Source organism: Primulina huaijiensis, chromosome 15 (assembly GCF_012295235.1).
Source record: "Primulina huaijiensis isolate GDHJ02 chromosome 15, ASM1229523v2, whole genome shotgun sequence".
NCBI classification, from domain to species: Eukaryota; Viridiplantae; Streptophyta; class Magnoliopsida; order Lamiales; family Gesneriaceae; genus Primulina; species Primulina huaijiensis.
This window is the reverse complement of record NC_133320.1, coordinates 2,312,144-2,326,841: the sequence shown is the minus strand read 5'-3', so window position 1 is coordinate 2,326,841 and position 14,698 is coordinate 2,312,144. Positions and strand designations below refer to the sequence as shown.

The window sequence follows — 14,698 nt, the reverse complement described above, 5'->3', positions numbered from 1 at the left end:
ACACCGTCTCAATTAAATTCTTGGGAGTTGTTTATATTGACGTGAACAATATCTTCCATTGAGCTAACTTTTGGAATTGAGTTAGATCCAAATCTCAATATCAAGTCTTTAAAATAAGAGTGAACAAGATTTCGATTAAACTCAAATGACCGATTGAATTATTGGGTGTTCCAGATTTTTTTCTCAACAATATATCGGTTTAGTCAGTATATCGAACCAACTGATTTTAAATCGATTCAGATTATTTGATTCCTGAAAAATGTAGACAAGTATATTTGATGAAAAAGATTCGGTTTAATCGATTTTTAACTATTTTGACGTGATCCATAATCCATTCGATCAATTGTGTACCCCCTACTGATACTTACTCGGTTTTAATTTTGGTGAGCACGTGAAACTTATTTAAAGTTCAAAATATTGATCTGTCCATTAAACCAAATTTGGGCCTTAAGTAAATAATAAACGGCCCACTTTATCAGAATATATGGTTGAATTTATTAATTGGATCCGACGTGTCAAATATTTTCTAAACATCCATATGACATCACAAAGCACCAGGCAAATTACCATTTGCTCCCTTGCCCAAATTATACGATATTTTTTTCAATATATAATTCAATTTCTATATAATTATTTTTTAATAATTTATCTATATTATTAAATATGAAAAAACGTACGATCATTTTTATGAATTAAATAAGAATAAAAAAGAAAATTTGCTGTAAATTTTACTATTCCGATGATTTTTTTTTTAATTTATGTGAAAAATAAACAAGTTTATATATTTGAGACGATGAGTTATTTCAAATCATAATGAAACCTTAAAATTTGGATCCTTAAAGATATTATAGATTTTTGAACATTGGGTTTAAGATTAATATGATCTCGAGGCATCGTCTTGTTGGAATTATGAATTTATGAACAATGTATATATATTAATGATATATTGATTTATTACTCTAACTTTTAAATATGATAAAAACTTGTGTGAGACGGTCTCACGGGTCGTATTTTGTGAAATGGATATCTTATTTGGGTTATTATTGAAAAGTATTACTTTTTATGCTAAGAGTATTACTTTTTATTGTGAATATCGATAGAGTTGACCCGTCTCACGGATAAAGATTCGTGAGACCGTAGGTCTCTAAATATTATCGAGACTTGTAATATCTTATTCTTATATAATATGATATTATATACAAATCCACCTGCAAAGGAGATGAAAACATATATTTTATTGACAAAAATTTTTGTGAGACGGTCTCACGGGTCGTATTTTGTGATACAGATATCTTATTTGGGTCATCCATGAAAAATATTATTTTTTATGCTAAGAGTGTTACTTTTTATTGTGAATATCGATAGGATTGATCAGTTTCACAGATAAAGATTCGTGAAACCGTCTCATAAGAGACATACTCATATTTATTATAATTCACGCTTTAAATCCGCACGTTTTAAAAAATTAAATAACATATATGTTAGAATTTGATTAATGTAATATTTTAGTAAAACAGAAAAATGATAGCAAGCATAACTACAGTCCATAAATTATTATTACAGGAAAAATTTCTTGTGTATATTATCAAATTATCTCTTCAAAGTTCAAATGTTCAAAGCCCAGAACATAATCAGTTTCACGCATCCCAAGCAAAATCTTGCGTCATCGTTCCAAGAAATCCAATTTCTGGGCATTTTCAACGTAACAGTAGCTTTCATTTTTCTCTGATCGATCATCTTTCCGTAATTTGCTGCTCCGGTTCAATCACAATCATGCATCAGGGTTCGGATGTTCGTCAACGCATTGCGAGAATATCAGCTCACCTTAATCCTCCTATGGACGAACTTCAGGTATGTGATTAACGTTTGATTTCATTTCCCTTTGATTTTTTTTCAATTCGCGGGGGCTTTATTATCGATATGGAATGACTGTGCTAAGTTGAGAAGTTCTTAGTTTAATGGATTCAGTTTACTTCAATTTGTAATTTTTACGATTGATTAAGTTCTTGATCAGGTAATTTCTGATTTTCTATGAAAAACTTGTTTGTTCTGGCTGGTTTAGGATTCTGAATTATTTTCACTTGAAAATCTTTGGGAAAAATAACTTCTAAGCCTGTATACCCTAGCATTGCTCCTTCCCAAAAAATAGAAAACAAACTTAGAATTTCTTGTTAATTTGGATCCCAAAATACAAGAAGACGTTCATTCTGAATTTTTTATTCATCCCCGATGCTTGTTATTCCTGTATGTATGTGTGCATAAAGATTAGGGGGAGTTCGAGTATAAGTCGTGTGGATTGCCGGGCAAAAGGTGGGTCTGTGGGATTCAAAGTGGCGATATTGGGGGCGGCCGGAGGCATAGGACAGCCTTTGGCAATGCTGATGAAGATGAATCCTTTGGTTTCTGTGCTTCATTTGTATGATGTTGTCAACACTCCAGGCGTAACATCAGATATCAGCCATATGGATACTGGTGCTGTGGTAATTTCAACTTTAATCTCGTTATAATTTCTGTTTTTTTTTTAGTTCCTTATGCTTAAGTAGCTGGAAGAATTCAATCTGCTGTTTTCAATTAATTTATTATATGGTTTCAATTCATTGGCAGAATAAAAATGGTCCGATGTGATGCATTGCATATCTTTGTGCTAAAGTTTCCCATGGTGCTTCCTAGGTCTAGCATTTCCCCATTTAACACATTTTGGTTACTTTATTCGAAGAAACTCGTTCATGATCCAGTGAAACATGTTTTCATATCTAATAAGTGAAATAAAATCTGTCAAATGACTGATTCTTGTCACTTGTCAGCTTATATTTGAAATCCAAACTGGTATTGAAAACGTCATTTATGTCCTCATACATCTCTGAAGATGATCTTACCGCAATGAAAAAACTAGGCTACTTGAATATGACTCTCAACTTATGGATATGTAGGTCCGTGGTTTTCTTGGTCAACAACAGTTGGAGGATGCACTAACTGGCATGGACCTTATAATCATTCCTGCTGGTGTTCCCAGGAAACCGGGAATGACAAGGGACGATCTTTTCAACATCAATGCAGGGATAGTTAAAACTCTTTGTTTGGGAATTGCTAAGTGCTGTCCAAAGGCCATTGTCAACTTAATTAGTAATCCTGTGAACTCCACAGTTCCAATTGCAGCTGAGGTTTTCAAGAAAGCTGGCACTTTTGACCCTAGACGACTACTTGGTGTCACGAAGCTTGATGTAGTCAGAGCTAATACATTTGTGGTAAGAAATTTTATCTCTGTTGTCTATAGTTGAATCTAATTTCGTACTTAATTTATCCTTAATCGATCTATGTGTTCTGTTAATTGTGACTAGTTAACTGTATTGCGTGGGATTTAATTTGCATGCCCTTCACACCTTAATTCTCTGTTTTGCCTGTGAGTATATTTTCTGTTCTTTATCTATATTTTCCATTTTATATGGAATGGAACGTCTATGTTTGAAGGCTGAAGTTTTGGGGCTAGATCCGCGGGAGGTTGATGTCCCGGTCATAGGAGGCCACGCTGGTGTGACAATTTTACCTGTTCTCTCCCAGGTTGAACTATACAATTTCCCAATAGGAACTCTCTTAGTGACAATTTGCCGATAAATTATATTGTGGAATGTAGGTTAAACCTTTTGTTTCTTTCACCCAAGAGGAAACTGAGCATCTGACTTCTCGCATTCAGAATGGAGGGACCGAAGTTGTTGAGGTAAGCATGTTTCTTGCTTTGAATTTCAAACTGAACACCCTTCCTTTTACATTGATGCCATCTGGAAATCTTAGGTGGCTTTTGGCTGAACTCGATCTTTTTAAAAAAAAAAAATATCAACAAATTATTTCATGTTTTAAGTTTGCTCTATAAAGTACAAAATGATGCGATCAAATAAACTATTGATTAAGCTTGGAAAATAGAATTGGTGGCTTCAGACGTTGAGAATTATGTGAATCAATATTTCAATCAAGAAATTGCACACATGAAATGGCCGTCAGAGGAAGTAGAGTTATGCAAGGCAAAGGCCTGCACATTGGTTTTTAAGATAAATTATGGTTTTTTTATGCAACAGGCCAAAGCTGGAGCTGGATCTGCAACACTCTCAATGGTAGGCTCCAGTGTTTGCAATATTACCATCATTTTAACTGAATTCTACCATGAAACAGGTTTCACCGTTATTTTCTAAGCCAGTGAGCTAAATGATAACTGTGAAAAACGTTACAGGCATATTCTGCGGTAAAATTTGCTGATGCGTGCTTGCGAGGCATGAGGGGAGATGCAGGTGTCGTTGAGTGTGCTTTTGTTTCGTCTCAGGCATGTATTTAAATACTCGATCTGTGAAATTCACCTGTCTTTTGTATCCACTGGAATGAAACTATTCTTTTTGGTCTTTCAGGTTACTGAACTTCCTTTCTTTGCTTCAAAAGTACAACTCGGGCGCAATGGAGTGGAGACAATATACTCACTCGGTCCACTTAATGAATATGAGAGGTGCGAAAGAAAGAACTCGTGATCTTCCATTATGCATTACGAGCTTTTTTGGATAAATATTTGGTTAAACTGATTACAACACGCATATAAAATCTAAAAATATGCAAAAATTTCTCTGTGAAAAGGATATAGACGTAAATCCCAGCTGTTTTCAAATCAGTGATATAGTTTCTCGGGCGTATGTATGTGTTAATTATTTTACTCGACAAACCAAGGACCAAACTGCAAAGAGCTATAGTTTCACAATCAGAAGTAAATGAAAACGGCTAGCAAGCCAATTCAACTATTTTATTCAAGAACTGAAAGTCGAGTTCAGCTCTAATAATCATTTGCACTTTTTTCGAACTAAGTCCTTTTCATTTAGTTTCAGGGCTATTTGTATCATACGTGCATCAATTGGAAATTAGCTTTAATTTACAAAACAGAAGGAGTTTCAGGCCTTCTGATGTTTCTTTTTTTTGTGTTTCAGGGTTGGATTAGAGAAGGCAAAGAAAGAGTTGGCCTCAAGCATAGAGAAGGGCATTTCCTTTGTGAACAAGTGAGTGCCTGTAGGGAAGAATTTTCCACCTTGTTACCCTTTTCTCCATACGAATAAAGCTCAAGTCGTCTGAACCAAGTCGTAAATCGTAAATGAATATGTATTTTATTAGCAGTGAAGCGTTCTTGAAAGGAAATTAAATGCTCTCTATGATTTTAATCGAGCTTGAAGTTTACCAGTTATCTTTTAAAATAAAATCTGTCAAGATCTCAAGAACTCTGTTTCAAATTATAGCCAGGGTCCAGCTCGATATCCTTGGATTCGAAGGCCAAATTATAGGTAGGGATCAAGGGAACTATTCTTGTATTGTTGGTGTGTGACAAATAAAAAGACCAATGATGAGATAACATTTTTTAACATTTGACTCACATTCATTCATATGTGTCTGTTTACACCAATTAATACAGGCTGAAATGTTTTTTTGTTTTGATAATTGATGATTAAAGTGAAATTATAATTGATTAAACTATATATCCCACTTAATTAATTATTTTCACCAGTCTTGCAAGTGTGACCTGCAGTACACGCAATTATTACGCATCGCATTCTACCTTTTCTTGTTGGTATCAGTGGACCTGTAAGAATTGCACGAACAGGAACTCGGCATATAGTAGATATCTTTGTACATATTATGGAATTAAGCCTCTTCCCAAAATTCTTGAGAGTCGTGTGATTATGCCTAAGTATGGTTCTAAAATCAGCAGTTTTGATTATAATGAAAGGTGAAATTGAAACGGATTTGTTTGTATATGGTTCCGATATTGGTCTCTACGGGTTTGGTTCTAGTTTCTAATCATGTTGGTTATGGTTTGAAACGAGGTTGCGATTCCCTTGTCCTGTGTTGGTTATAAATAGTAGTTTAAAATGGTTTATAAGCCGATGTAATGACTTTTTATAATAACTTTAGTTAATTATTTTTGTAAAATAATAATGAATACGAAATCGTTGTTATATGAACTTATAGTGCAATCGCGCTTGTGCAAATATAGGTCAACAATTCTGGAATCTATGTTCAACAATAATTAGTTATAGGAGTGCCCTACTCGGGTTCGAACCGAAAATGTTTCCGAGCTTGAACTCAGATGAGTTTTCATTAGCTTATGTTGAGTCGAGTTTTGACCGAACTGTTCATTGATTACCATGTTTAATAATTTATTCAAAATTTTTGGAAATGCTTGCTATCCAATCCAGAGAATGGTTGTGTTGTCAACATACACAAAAGAGAAAGGGGTCAAGAAAAGAGACAAGAACGTGGCTTCATTGCTGAAGTTGCATCCAATGTTCGACAAAATTAATTTTACATTTTGCTTATCATTATTATCATTATTCTTTTTTTTTTTAAGGAAATAAAATGAAATTATGGCCTTTTGCATTTAATTATTAATGATTTTAGGTAAAGGGATAGTAATTGATTGCAATTGGCACCATGAATTTATTACACTCAACGTCGGAGAAAATTATGTGACACATCGTATTGTCACTCTTGCTATCTTACGCTTGCTTTCAAAATAAATATTTTGTTTAAGCAAAAAAAATGATTTTTTATTTTAATAAAATGAAACAGTAATAATTATTTTTATAATGTCTCATTTACATTAAATTCTCGATGAAAAATTTTGATGTTACAATTAAATTTATTAATTATTTGAGAACTTTAAAAAAAATCAGTAATCAAATTAAGAGGTTTTTATAATGAAACTTAGATATAATAAATATAGGGGAGTTTGAAGCAAACTCGAAGGAAATTTAGGGGAAAAAGCTTATATTTTGACATGATAGACTTTTAAATAATAATTAAATAAATAAACATGGTGAAATCACATCCGTCCAATCAATCAACCAGGTACGCTCTCAGGCATAATACTGCCACCAAGATGCATCAACGGTTATGGGCCTGCCAAGTCAGCAGATTATTCGCCTTTGTCAAATCATATCATTCACCGACTGAAATCATTATGATTACTCATTGAATTAAGAACTGACTGATGGAATTATTTCGCAAAGCTAAAAACTTAGGTAAAAAATTGTGTAAAAAAATATCATTGGTCGTACTTTGTGAAACAAGTCTCTTATTTGGATCATATATGAAAAAGTATTATTTTTTGTGTTAACAGTATTACTTTTTATTGTGAATATCGGTATCATTGACTCATCTCATTGATAAAGATTCGTGAGACTGTTTCAAAAAAAGACATACTCAAAAACTAAATAAATTTATTTATATGGATTATTATTAGTTCTTTTTTCCACTGATAAAAAAAAAACTTACTACTTCTCCATTTTATTCGGCCGATCATAAAAAAACTAATTACTTCTCAAAATTTTTTTTTTACCATTTTGATGTTTTTTTAAATCATATAATTATCCTTTTTAGGAGAATATATAATTGTTTTTAACAGAGCAATAATTGCTCCCTATGTGAATTGTGATATAATAATTGAAATATTGGGATGCAAGTGTAGCTCCACTCCAATCAATGGAGCCTTTGTTTAAAGCTTTGAAATCTAGAGAGGCACATGTTCTAATACCCCATTTGAAGAAATTTTTCCCGGAAATAAAACCAAATGGACAAAATTATAAATGGTCCATTCCTTTATCCTAAGGTTAATATTTTGATATTATATGTTGACAATAATTATTAATTACTCCCACATTTAATGGAGAGAGAACTCTTGACTTCACTTTAAGGCAAATGCAGAAGAGTTAGTGTCTTGGACTCATGTATGCTTCTTCACTTGCATTCATTTCTCATTCTGAATCCTGATTCTTTGCAAAATCGCATTGTGGTTTTCAAGTTGAATCTCACGCCTCTTTTCTTGGTAATTGGAACAAATTGCACATTGCTCAATATAAGTCAGTCACCCTTTTCTAGGCTAATTGTTCATTTTTAAACACACGTATCTATAAACCAAACACCTATAAATTATAATAATGATGATAGNAATAACCAAATATATATATATATATATATATATTTGGTTTTTGGTTGAGTCTACTAATTTCTATAGCTAACATGATGAGTGATGGGATATGGGCCATTGATATTTCATTTGTCACCCACTTTGCAAAATAAGATAGAAAATTAAGTACAGGCCAGTAAAGATAATTTAGGCTTAGATTTGCAAAAGGCCCACCACCAATATTTTTGTACACAAATTATGAAAAGGAGGACATTACCACCAAAATCATGACATTAAAGTAAATGCTACCATGCTAGTACCCAACCCTTAAAGGGAAACAAGAAAAATTGATAAACTTAGGAAATAAACAAAACCCCAAATTTTGAAGCTACTCCAATTTGAAAATGGCCAAGAGGGAAAGAAATTCACTTGCAAATCCATTAGAGAGCAAGCGTCATATGCTGAGAAGATCTGGTGGTGGTGATTGAGTTGGCTGAGGTTCATGGCTCTTTGCGTCTGCCGTGTCGGATTCGACACCTGATGCCTCATCCCCGAGCTTGGAGCTAGGCGACTTTGGAAGCTCGGTGAGTATTTGCACCACCTCTCGCATGGTGGGGCGCTCAACTGCCTGTTCTTCCACGCAAAGCATGGCTACGTAGAAAACATGCATCACCTCGTGGAGGGGGACAGTCGGGAGTCTTGTATCCAGAACCTTGAGTACTCCTTCCTTGTTTCCATTAGTCATTTTTCTTACCCATTGAACAATGTCTACTCCATCGCCGAACTCCCCCACCGGCTTTCTTCCGGATACAAGTTCCAAGAGAACCACACCGAAGCTGTATACATCGCTCTTCTCGTCGACCTTGAGTGTGTATGCATACTCTAAAATATCATGATATTAATTAATCTACCAAGATTGTTAAACACAAACGAGGCCAGAAAGTTAGTAACACTTAGATAGGGACGTAAATTATATGGCGGGAAATTTAGCCAGAGAGTTTGCAATTCAAGGATGCTATAAAATTTGTAAATTTTCCAACCAAAATAGAACCTAAGTTGTTTACTGTCATTTTATTGGTGACCATCCTATCATTAATATTTTTCAGTCAAAGTAGACTGATTAATATACATCTCAAACTATTTTTCCAAAGGTGGTTGAATACATACCACATTGAAAGAGACTGAAATCATGTTAGTATCATGTTAAATGAATCCCCATAAGGCCATAAGTCAATTCAGACCATAATGACTTACTAATAGATCCCAACTTAAGATTGTAACCACACAAAAAACGTTAGGATCAATACATCATTAACAAAAGCCATAATATCAGTAATTATTTAGTTTGAATTGTATTAATACCTGGAGCAATATATCCATAAGAGCCAGCAATAGCTGACATGCACTCGGAAGATCCCGAATCTTGCAAGAACTTGGCTAGTCCAAAATCAGCTACATGGGCTTCGAAATTGGAATCAAGAAGGATATTGTTCGATTTAACATCGCGGTGAATGATCAAAGGTGAGCAGTCATGATGAAGATAGCAGAGGCCCTTTGCAGCCTCCACCGCTATCGTATACCGTGTATCCCAAAGTAAATGACCTCCTTTCTTGCCATGAAGCACTTCTCCCAAGCTTCCATTAGGCATGTACTCGTAAACCAAAAGATTAGTTTCATGATTTGAACAGAACCCCAACAATCTAACAATGTGCCTATGCCTGATTCTCCCTAGAGTCTGTATCTCAGCATTGAACCCATGATCATGGGACGAACCACGACTCATCACGGGCAATCTTTTAACAGCCACCTGTTCACCATCGGGCATGACTCCCTTGTAAACTATTCCGGCACCACCCTTCCCTATTATATTATCTTCTTTCAGACAATCTAAGACATCATCACAACTGAAATCCAATCTTTGGAAGGCGGTAAGCTTCCAGGCACGCGAGTCGCTCGCTTTCTTTAAGGATCGAGCCTTAACTATAGCTGCCACGGCAAATATAATGGAACAGACTAGCAATCCGATAACAAGTAAAAGCTTCATCGATGGAGACAAAGTCCCTTTCTCATGAGGTCTTTCAACCCCATCAGAAACACCACCTTTACAAGGCCCCAGATAGTGTCCGCAAAGATTGGGATTGCCCAAAAACGAAGTGTAGTTAAAGTAACTAAACTGACCAGTATTGGGAACCAAACCAGACAGATTATTATACGAAAAATCAACAGATGTTAAGCTCTGCATACTAGCAATTGAAGAGGGGATGCTGCCCACCAATTTGTTTCGAGAAAAATTCAAGTAGTTCAAAATCCTCAAACCAGTTATCTCAGCCGGAATCTCACCGGAGATTTGATTCCGGCTAAGATCAACGAAAGTTAGCAGCTTGCACGAGCTTATCTCAGGCGAAATTGGGCCCGCAAATTCGTTGTGGCTGAAATCCAATTTTGACAGCTGCTGTAACTTCCCTATGTCAGATGGTATGCTCCCTGAGAAAGTATTACCATCGAGCAGAAGCTTCTGTACAGCCACAAAATTACCAATACTCGGTGGCAACGGCCCTGTTAGGTGATTGTTGGAAAGACTAATCTGGCCCAGAGTAGTGGATGTCACATTAGTCTCTGGAAATGAACCAGAGAGAAGATTATTCTGAAGCTCGATTTGAGTTAGCTGAGGCAAACTGAACAGCCCTTTCGGAATGGAGCCATTGAGAAAGTTGTCGCCCATGCGTACCCGATTCAATGAGTCGCACTGACCTAATGATTCAGGAATCGGGCCAAACAAGGAGTTTCCAAGAGTAATCAACGTGTGTAGCTGTTTACCATTACACAAGTTCAATGGTAAATTTCCGGTCAACTTGTTTGAACTAACATCTACTTCTTGCAGATTACCATTAATCCCAAGATTCTGGGGAATACTTCCCGTGAAATTGTTCTCCCACAACTGCAACACCTGAAGCTCCGGTAACTCGCAGATGAAATCAAGAATAGAGCCGGTGAGCTTATTCCTGAAAAGGTTTAAGAGGGTCAAGTTTTTAAGCTGCGAAAATGAGAGTGGTATCTCGCCAGAGAAAACGTTGTTTGAAAGATCCATGGATTTCAGACTTTTCAGGTTCCCAAGCTCCGAAGTCAAAGGCCCGGAAAACCCATTCACCTGGAGAAAAAGGGTGTCCAAAGTCAGTAAATTTCCGATCTCCGCCGGAATCTCACCGGAAAGCCCACAGTTGGCAGCATCAAACCTTATCAAGTTGGACAAATTCCCAATCTCTTTCGGTATCCCACCTGAAAACGCGTTGAAATACCCAATGTACAGCTCTTTCAGCTGAGACATTTTCCCTAACTCAGGTGGAACACTCCCCGTTAATTCATTCCCCGAAACGGCGAGGTATTCCAGATGTGGAAAAGAACCAAACTCCGGTGGAATTTCCCCAGTAAAGAAGTTTCCTCCAAGATGCAAATGGCGAAGTTCGGTAAGTAAAAAGGCTTGCGAAGGGAATTCCCCCGTCATGTTATTGTTATAAAGGTCGAGGACCCGGAGATTTTTCAGACCGTATAGATGAGTGGGAAAGCTGTCACTGAAGACATTGTTAGAGAGATTAAGATAACGCAGGCTAACAATGTCACCGATTTGTGGAGGAACTGGACCAAATAGGCCGTTAGCGGCAACAGAGAGGTTATAGAGAAACCGGAGTTGGCCAACGTCTGCAGAAAGCGTGCCGACAAGGCTAAGATTCGATATGTCGAGGGCAGTCACTCGACGGGTGGAGGAGTCGCAGGTGACGCCCTTCCATGTGCAGTGGCTGGTGGTGGCGTTCCATGAGGCTAAGGCGGATTGTGGGTCTTCGGTGATCGAAGCTTTTATGGAGAGGAGAACGCGGAACTCTGGCAACCTCGGCCTCCTAGAGGCGGCGGAGTGGCGGAGATGGAGATGGAGGATGAGGAAGAAGAGTAGGAGAAAACGCATTTTGTGTGTTGTGTCTCAGCCTTTGAATTTTGTCGTTTTATTCAGTGTTACTTTAGGGAGTGGAGCTGGAGGAGGATGAGAACATGGGGGGGAGTTTGGTTTTAGATTTAAGCATTTCTAAGCTTTAAATAAAGTCTTTCTTTTTAATTTACTATATTTTTTTTTTTAATTGCTGATATCTGTGTCTACCTACATTATCTCTTTATGTATATTTTTAATTTAAAATCCAAAATATATTATTTATACTAAAATTACCTCCTACCATATACAACGTCCAATTTTAATTTGATTACATGACATCAATATATTCTAATAAATCTAACATATTCAAATCAATTTTGAATCATTATATTTTATACATGCTAGCAACAACTCTACACAATCTTACAAAGAAGTGAGCTTCCTCCAACACAAACCCCGATTAATTAAATTCCTAAATAACGGTTATGATACAGAATAAGACATTCATCTATTTTATTTCAAACAAATAAAAAACATATATCATCAACATGTCGGTTAAACGAGTTCTAGATCTGAAACTCGTAACCGATCCCTATATGAGCGTTTAAGGTCACGGTTCAAGGTCAAACACGTTGACCCAATAGACCGATCCGTTGGCAACAGCTAGGGTCCGGTTCGGGTCCATGTCAAACCCGAACCGTAGCCAAGTCTAACCCCGATAAATTTGATCTTATTACAGTTTTTATATTTTTTATAGTTGGGAAAGAAGTTTAAAATAATTAGATCTTAAACTCGATATCGCATCCCAAACTCGAAGACATCTGTATCATGTAAACTATAGGCCGAGCCGTTAGCACAACCTCAACATATAACGTAGATTTTGCCTTCCACCCGCTGTAAGTATAACTTGCAATGTGTCAATATGATTCGAACTCATGCGCTCACACAAATCTCCTCATGATTTAGTGATTTACCATGTGTCAGTGTAGTTATTATTGCCTGTTGGTTAATCTTATATTCTAAATTATAATAATCTTTTTAAAAAAAAAGTACACTAACTATTATGAATTATGTAAATTTTTCACAAAACTTGTATATAATATTTTTTATATGGAGAAATGGTGCTTTGTTTTGTAAAATATAAAATTAACGAGTATCGGTTTAGAAAAAATATAATATTTAAATATAAATAATAAAAAAGATTATTCTTCGGGGTAAAAATAATAATTATAATTGTAGTGACTAAAAAGGGCTTTTTTTTAAAAAAAAAACATTAATTGACATTAGTTTGTCTTTTACACGGGATTGTGGTTCGGGGAATATTAGGGCAAGAAGATTTTGAATATCTGGAGTACGTTCAGGAAAAAGATTGAACGGATTTTCATTATCTGAAGTTTGTCTAGGGAATCATCTTTTTGTTCTTTGTATTTTTGCTTTCTTCATTTTATAAATAATAAAATTATGATCATACGATTATATTTTTACATAATTTGTACATATATAGGAGAAGGAGAAGTTGGTGAAAAATCCTCAATCAAAATATTTCTTTGAGTTCACTCCCTACCCACAAAATTGTGGTACTATGTCATACAAAATGTGGTATACTTCATGTGAAAATGTGATACACTTAATGTGGAAATGTGGTACTAAAAAAGTATCCAGGGACTGAACACAAAAAAAATCGACGGCTGGGGACTGAAGGCCAATTTCTCGATAGTAAAACCATATTTACATTCTATTATTTGTTAAATGTACTCTTCACATTTATTTTTTAGTATAATTAGATAATAATATCGTTACAATTAATTGTTTTTTTATACATTTATTAGTAGTCTTGGTTCCTTATATATGTTATCAAGAACTTTAGTTATTAAAAAAATTATAACTAAAATTTTAATTATCCATAAATATGAAAATATGTGTGAAATAAAATAAAAAATTATTAATTAAACTAATTTTTATTAGCTCGTCTTAATTTATTTTTTATTTCAAAATTTTCCTATCAAGTGATGCTTTATTTTTTTTTTCTTTTTTTCTTTTTTTATATTTCATCCCATGCTTTTTAAAAATTTGGCGTCCAAAAAATGATCTAAACAAAATTTTTTGTTGAAGCATGAGATAATACATGAAAAATAGGTGCATCATGGAGTGTCACAAGAGTAATAAAATAAAATTGTGTCTTGGCTAATAACTATAACTTTTAGTCTATTGATTAGCGTTTGATCATAACCTAATTATATTTTAAAATGTTAGTTCTAAATTACATTTTTTTTAAATGATTACATTGATCATGTCATTTTATTTATTTTCGATTGTTGTTTTTGGTTTTTTTTTGTAACTTTTACATATTTATTTCTTTGTACTCTCTAAAATATTAAATGAGCTATAAAATTTTTATATAATATTATGGTTTTAACTTTTTAGTGAAGAATGTTATCGTGAATTCTTGGTATATTATTTGTCCATGCATCGATATTATTATCATTATTATTATTATTATTATTATTATTATTATTATTATTTTATTAAAACTTTAATATAAATATTTTTTAAAATGTTACAAAATAATTTAATTTTTAACAAGTGTGTCGCCCAATATATAAGGGGCATGATGACTTGACGTCATCCTCACCTTCCTCGGGCTTATCACCGGCAGTCTGTTCAGGGTTCCAAACTCAACGATGGCAACTAAACACGAGGGTTGCGCTCATTGCGGGACTTAAACCAACACCTTACGGCATGCACCACCTCTGTCTGCGTTTCCGAAGGCACCCCTCTCTTTCAAGAGAATTCGCGGCATGTGAAGCCCTGGTAAGGTCTTTGCTTTGCATCGAATTAAACCACATGCTCCA

At 34.9% G+C, this 14,698-nt stretch overlaps 2 protein-coding genes across 2 annotated transcripts; one reads left to right on the top strand and one right to left on the bottom strand.

Moving 5' to 3' along the window:
• Positions 1 to 1,597: 1,597 nt before the first annotated feature.
• Positions 1,598 to 5,359, top strand: LOC140959778 (malate dehydrogenase, glyoxysomal-like). Its single transcript, XM_073417791.1, has 9 exons — positions 1,598 to 1,851; positions 2,265 to 2,480; positions 2,931 to 3,245; positions 3,469 to 3,558; positions 3,632 to 3,715; positions 4,071 to 4,106; positions 4,223 to 4,312; positions 4,395 to 4,489; positions 4,959 to 5,359. The coding sequence occupies exons 1-9, from the start codon at positions 1,774 to 1,776 to the stop codon at positions 5,029 to 5,031; spliced, it is 1,077 nt and encodes a 358-aa protein (XP_073273892.1). The 5' UTR covers positions 1,598 to 1,773; the 3' UTR covers positions 5,032 to 5,359.
• A 2,824-nt stretch (positions 5,360 to 8,183) lies between these two features.
• On the bottom strand, positions 8,184 to 11,991 carry LOC140958917 (uncharacterized). Its single transcript, XM_073416513.1, has 2 exons — positions 9,290 to 11,991; positions 8,184 to 8,809 (listed from the first exon to the last, which is right to left on the bottom strand). The coding sequence occupies exons 1-2, from the start codon at positions 11,883 to 11,885 to the stop codon at positions 8,382 to 8,384; spliced, it is 3,024 nt and encodes a 1,007-aa protein (XP_073272614.1). The 5' UTR covers positions 11,886 to 11,991; the 3' UTR covers positions 8,184 to 8,381.
• Positions 11,992 to 14,698: the final 2,707 nt, after the last annotated feature.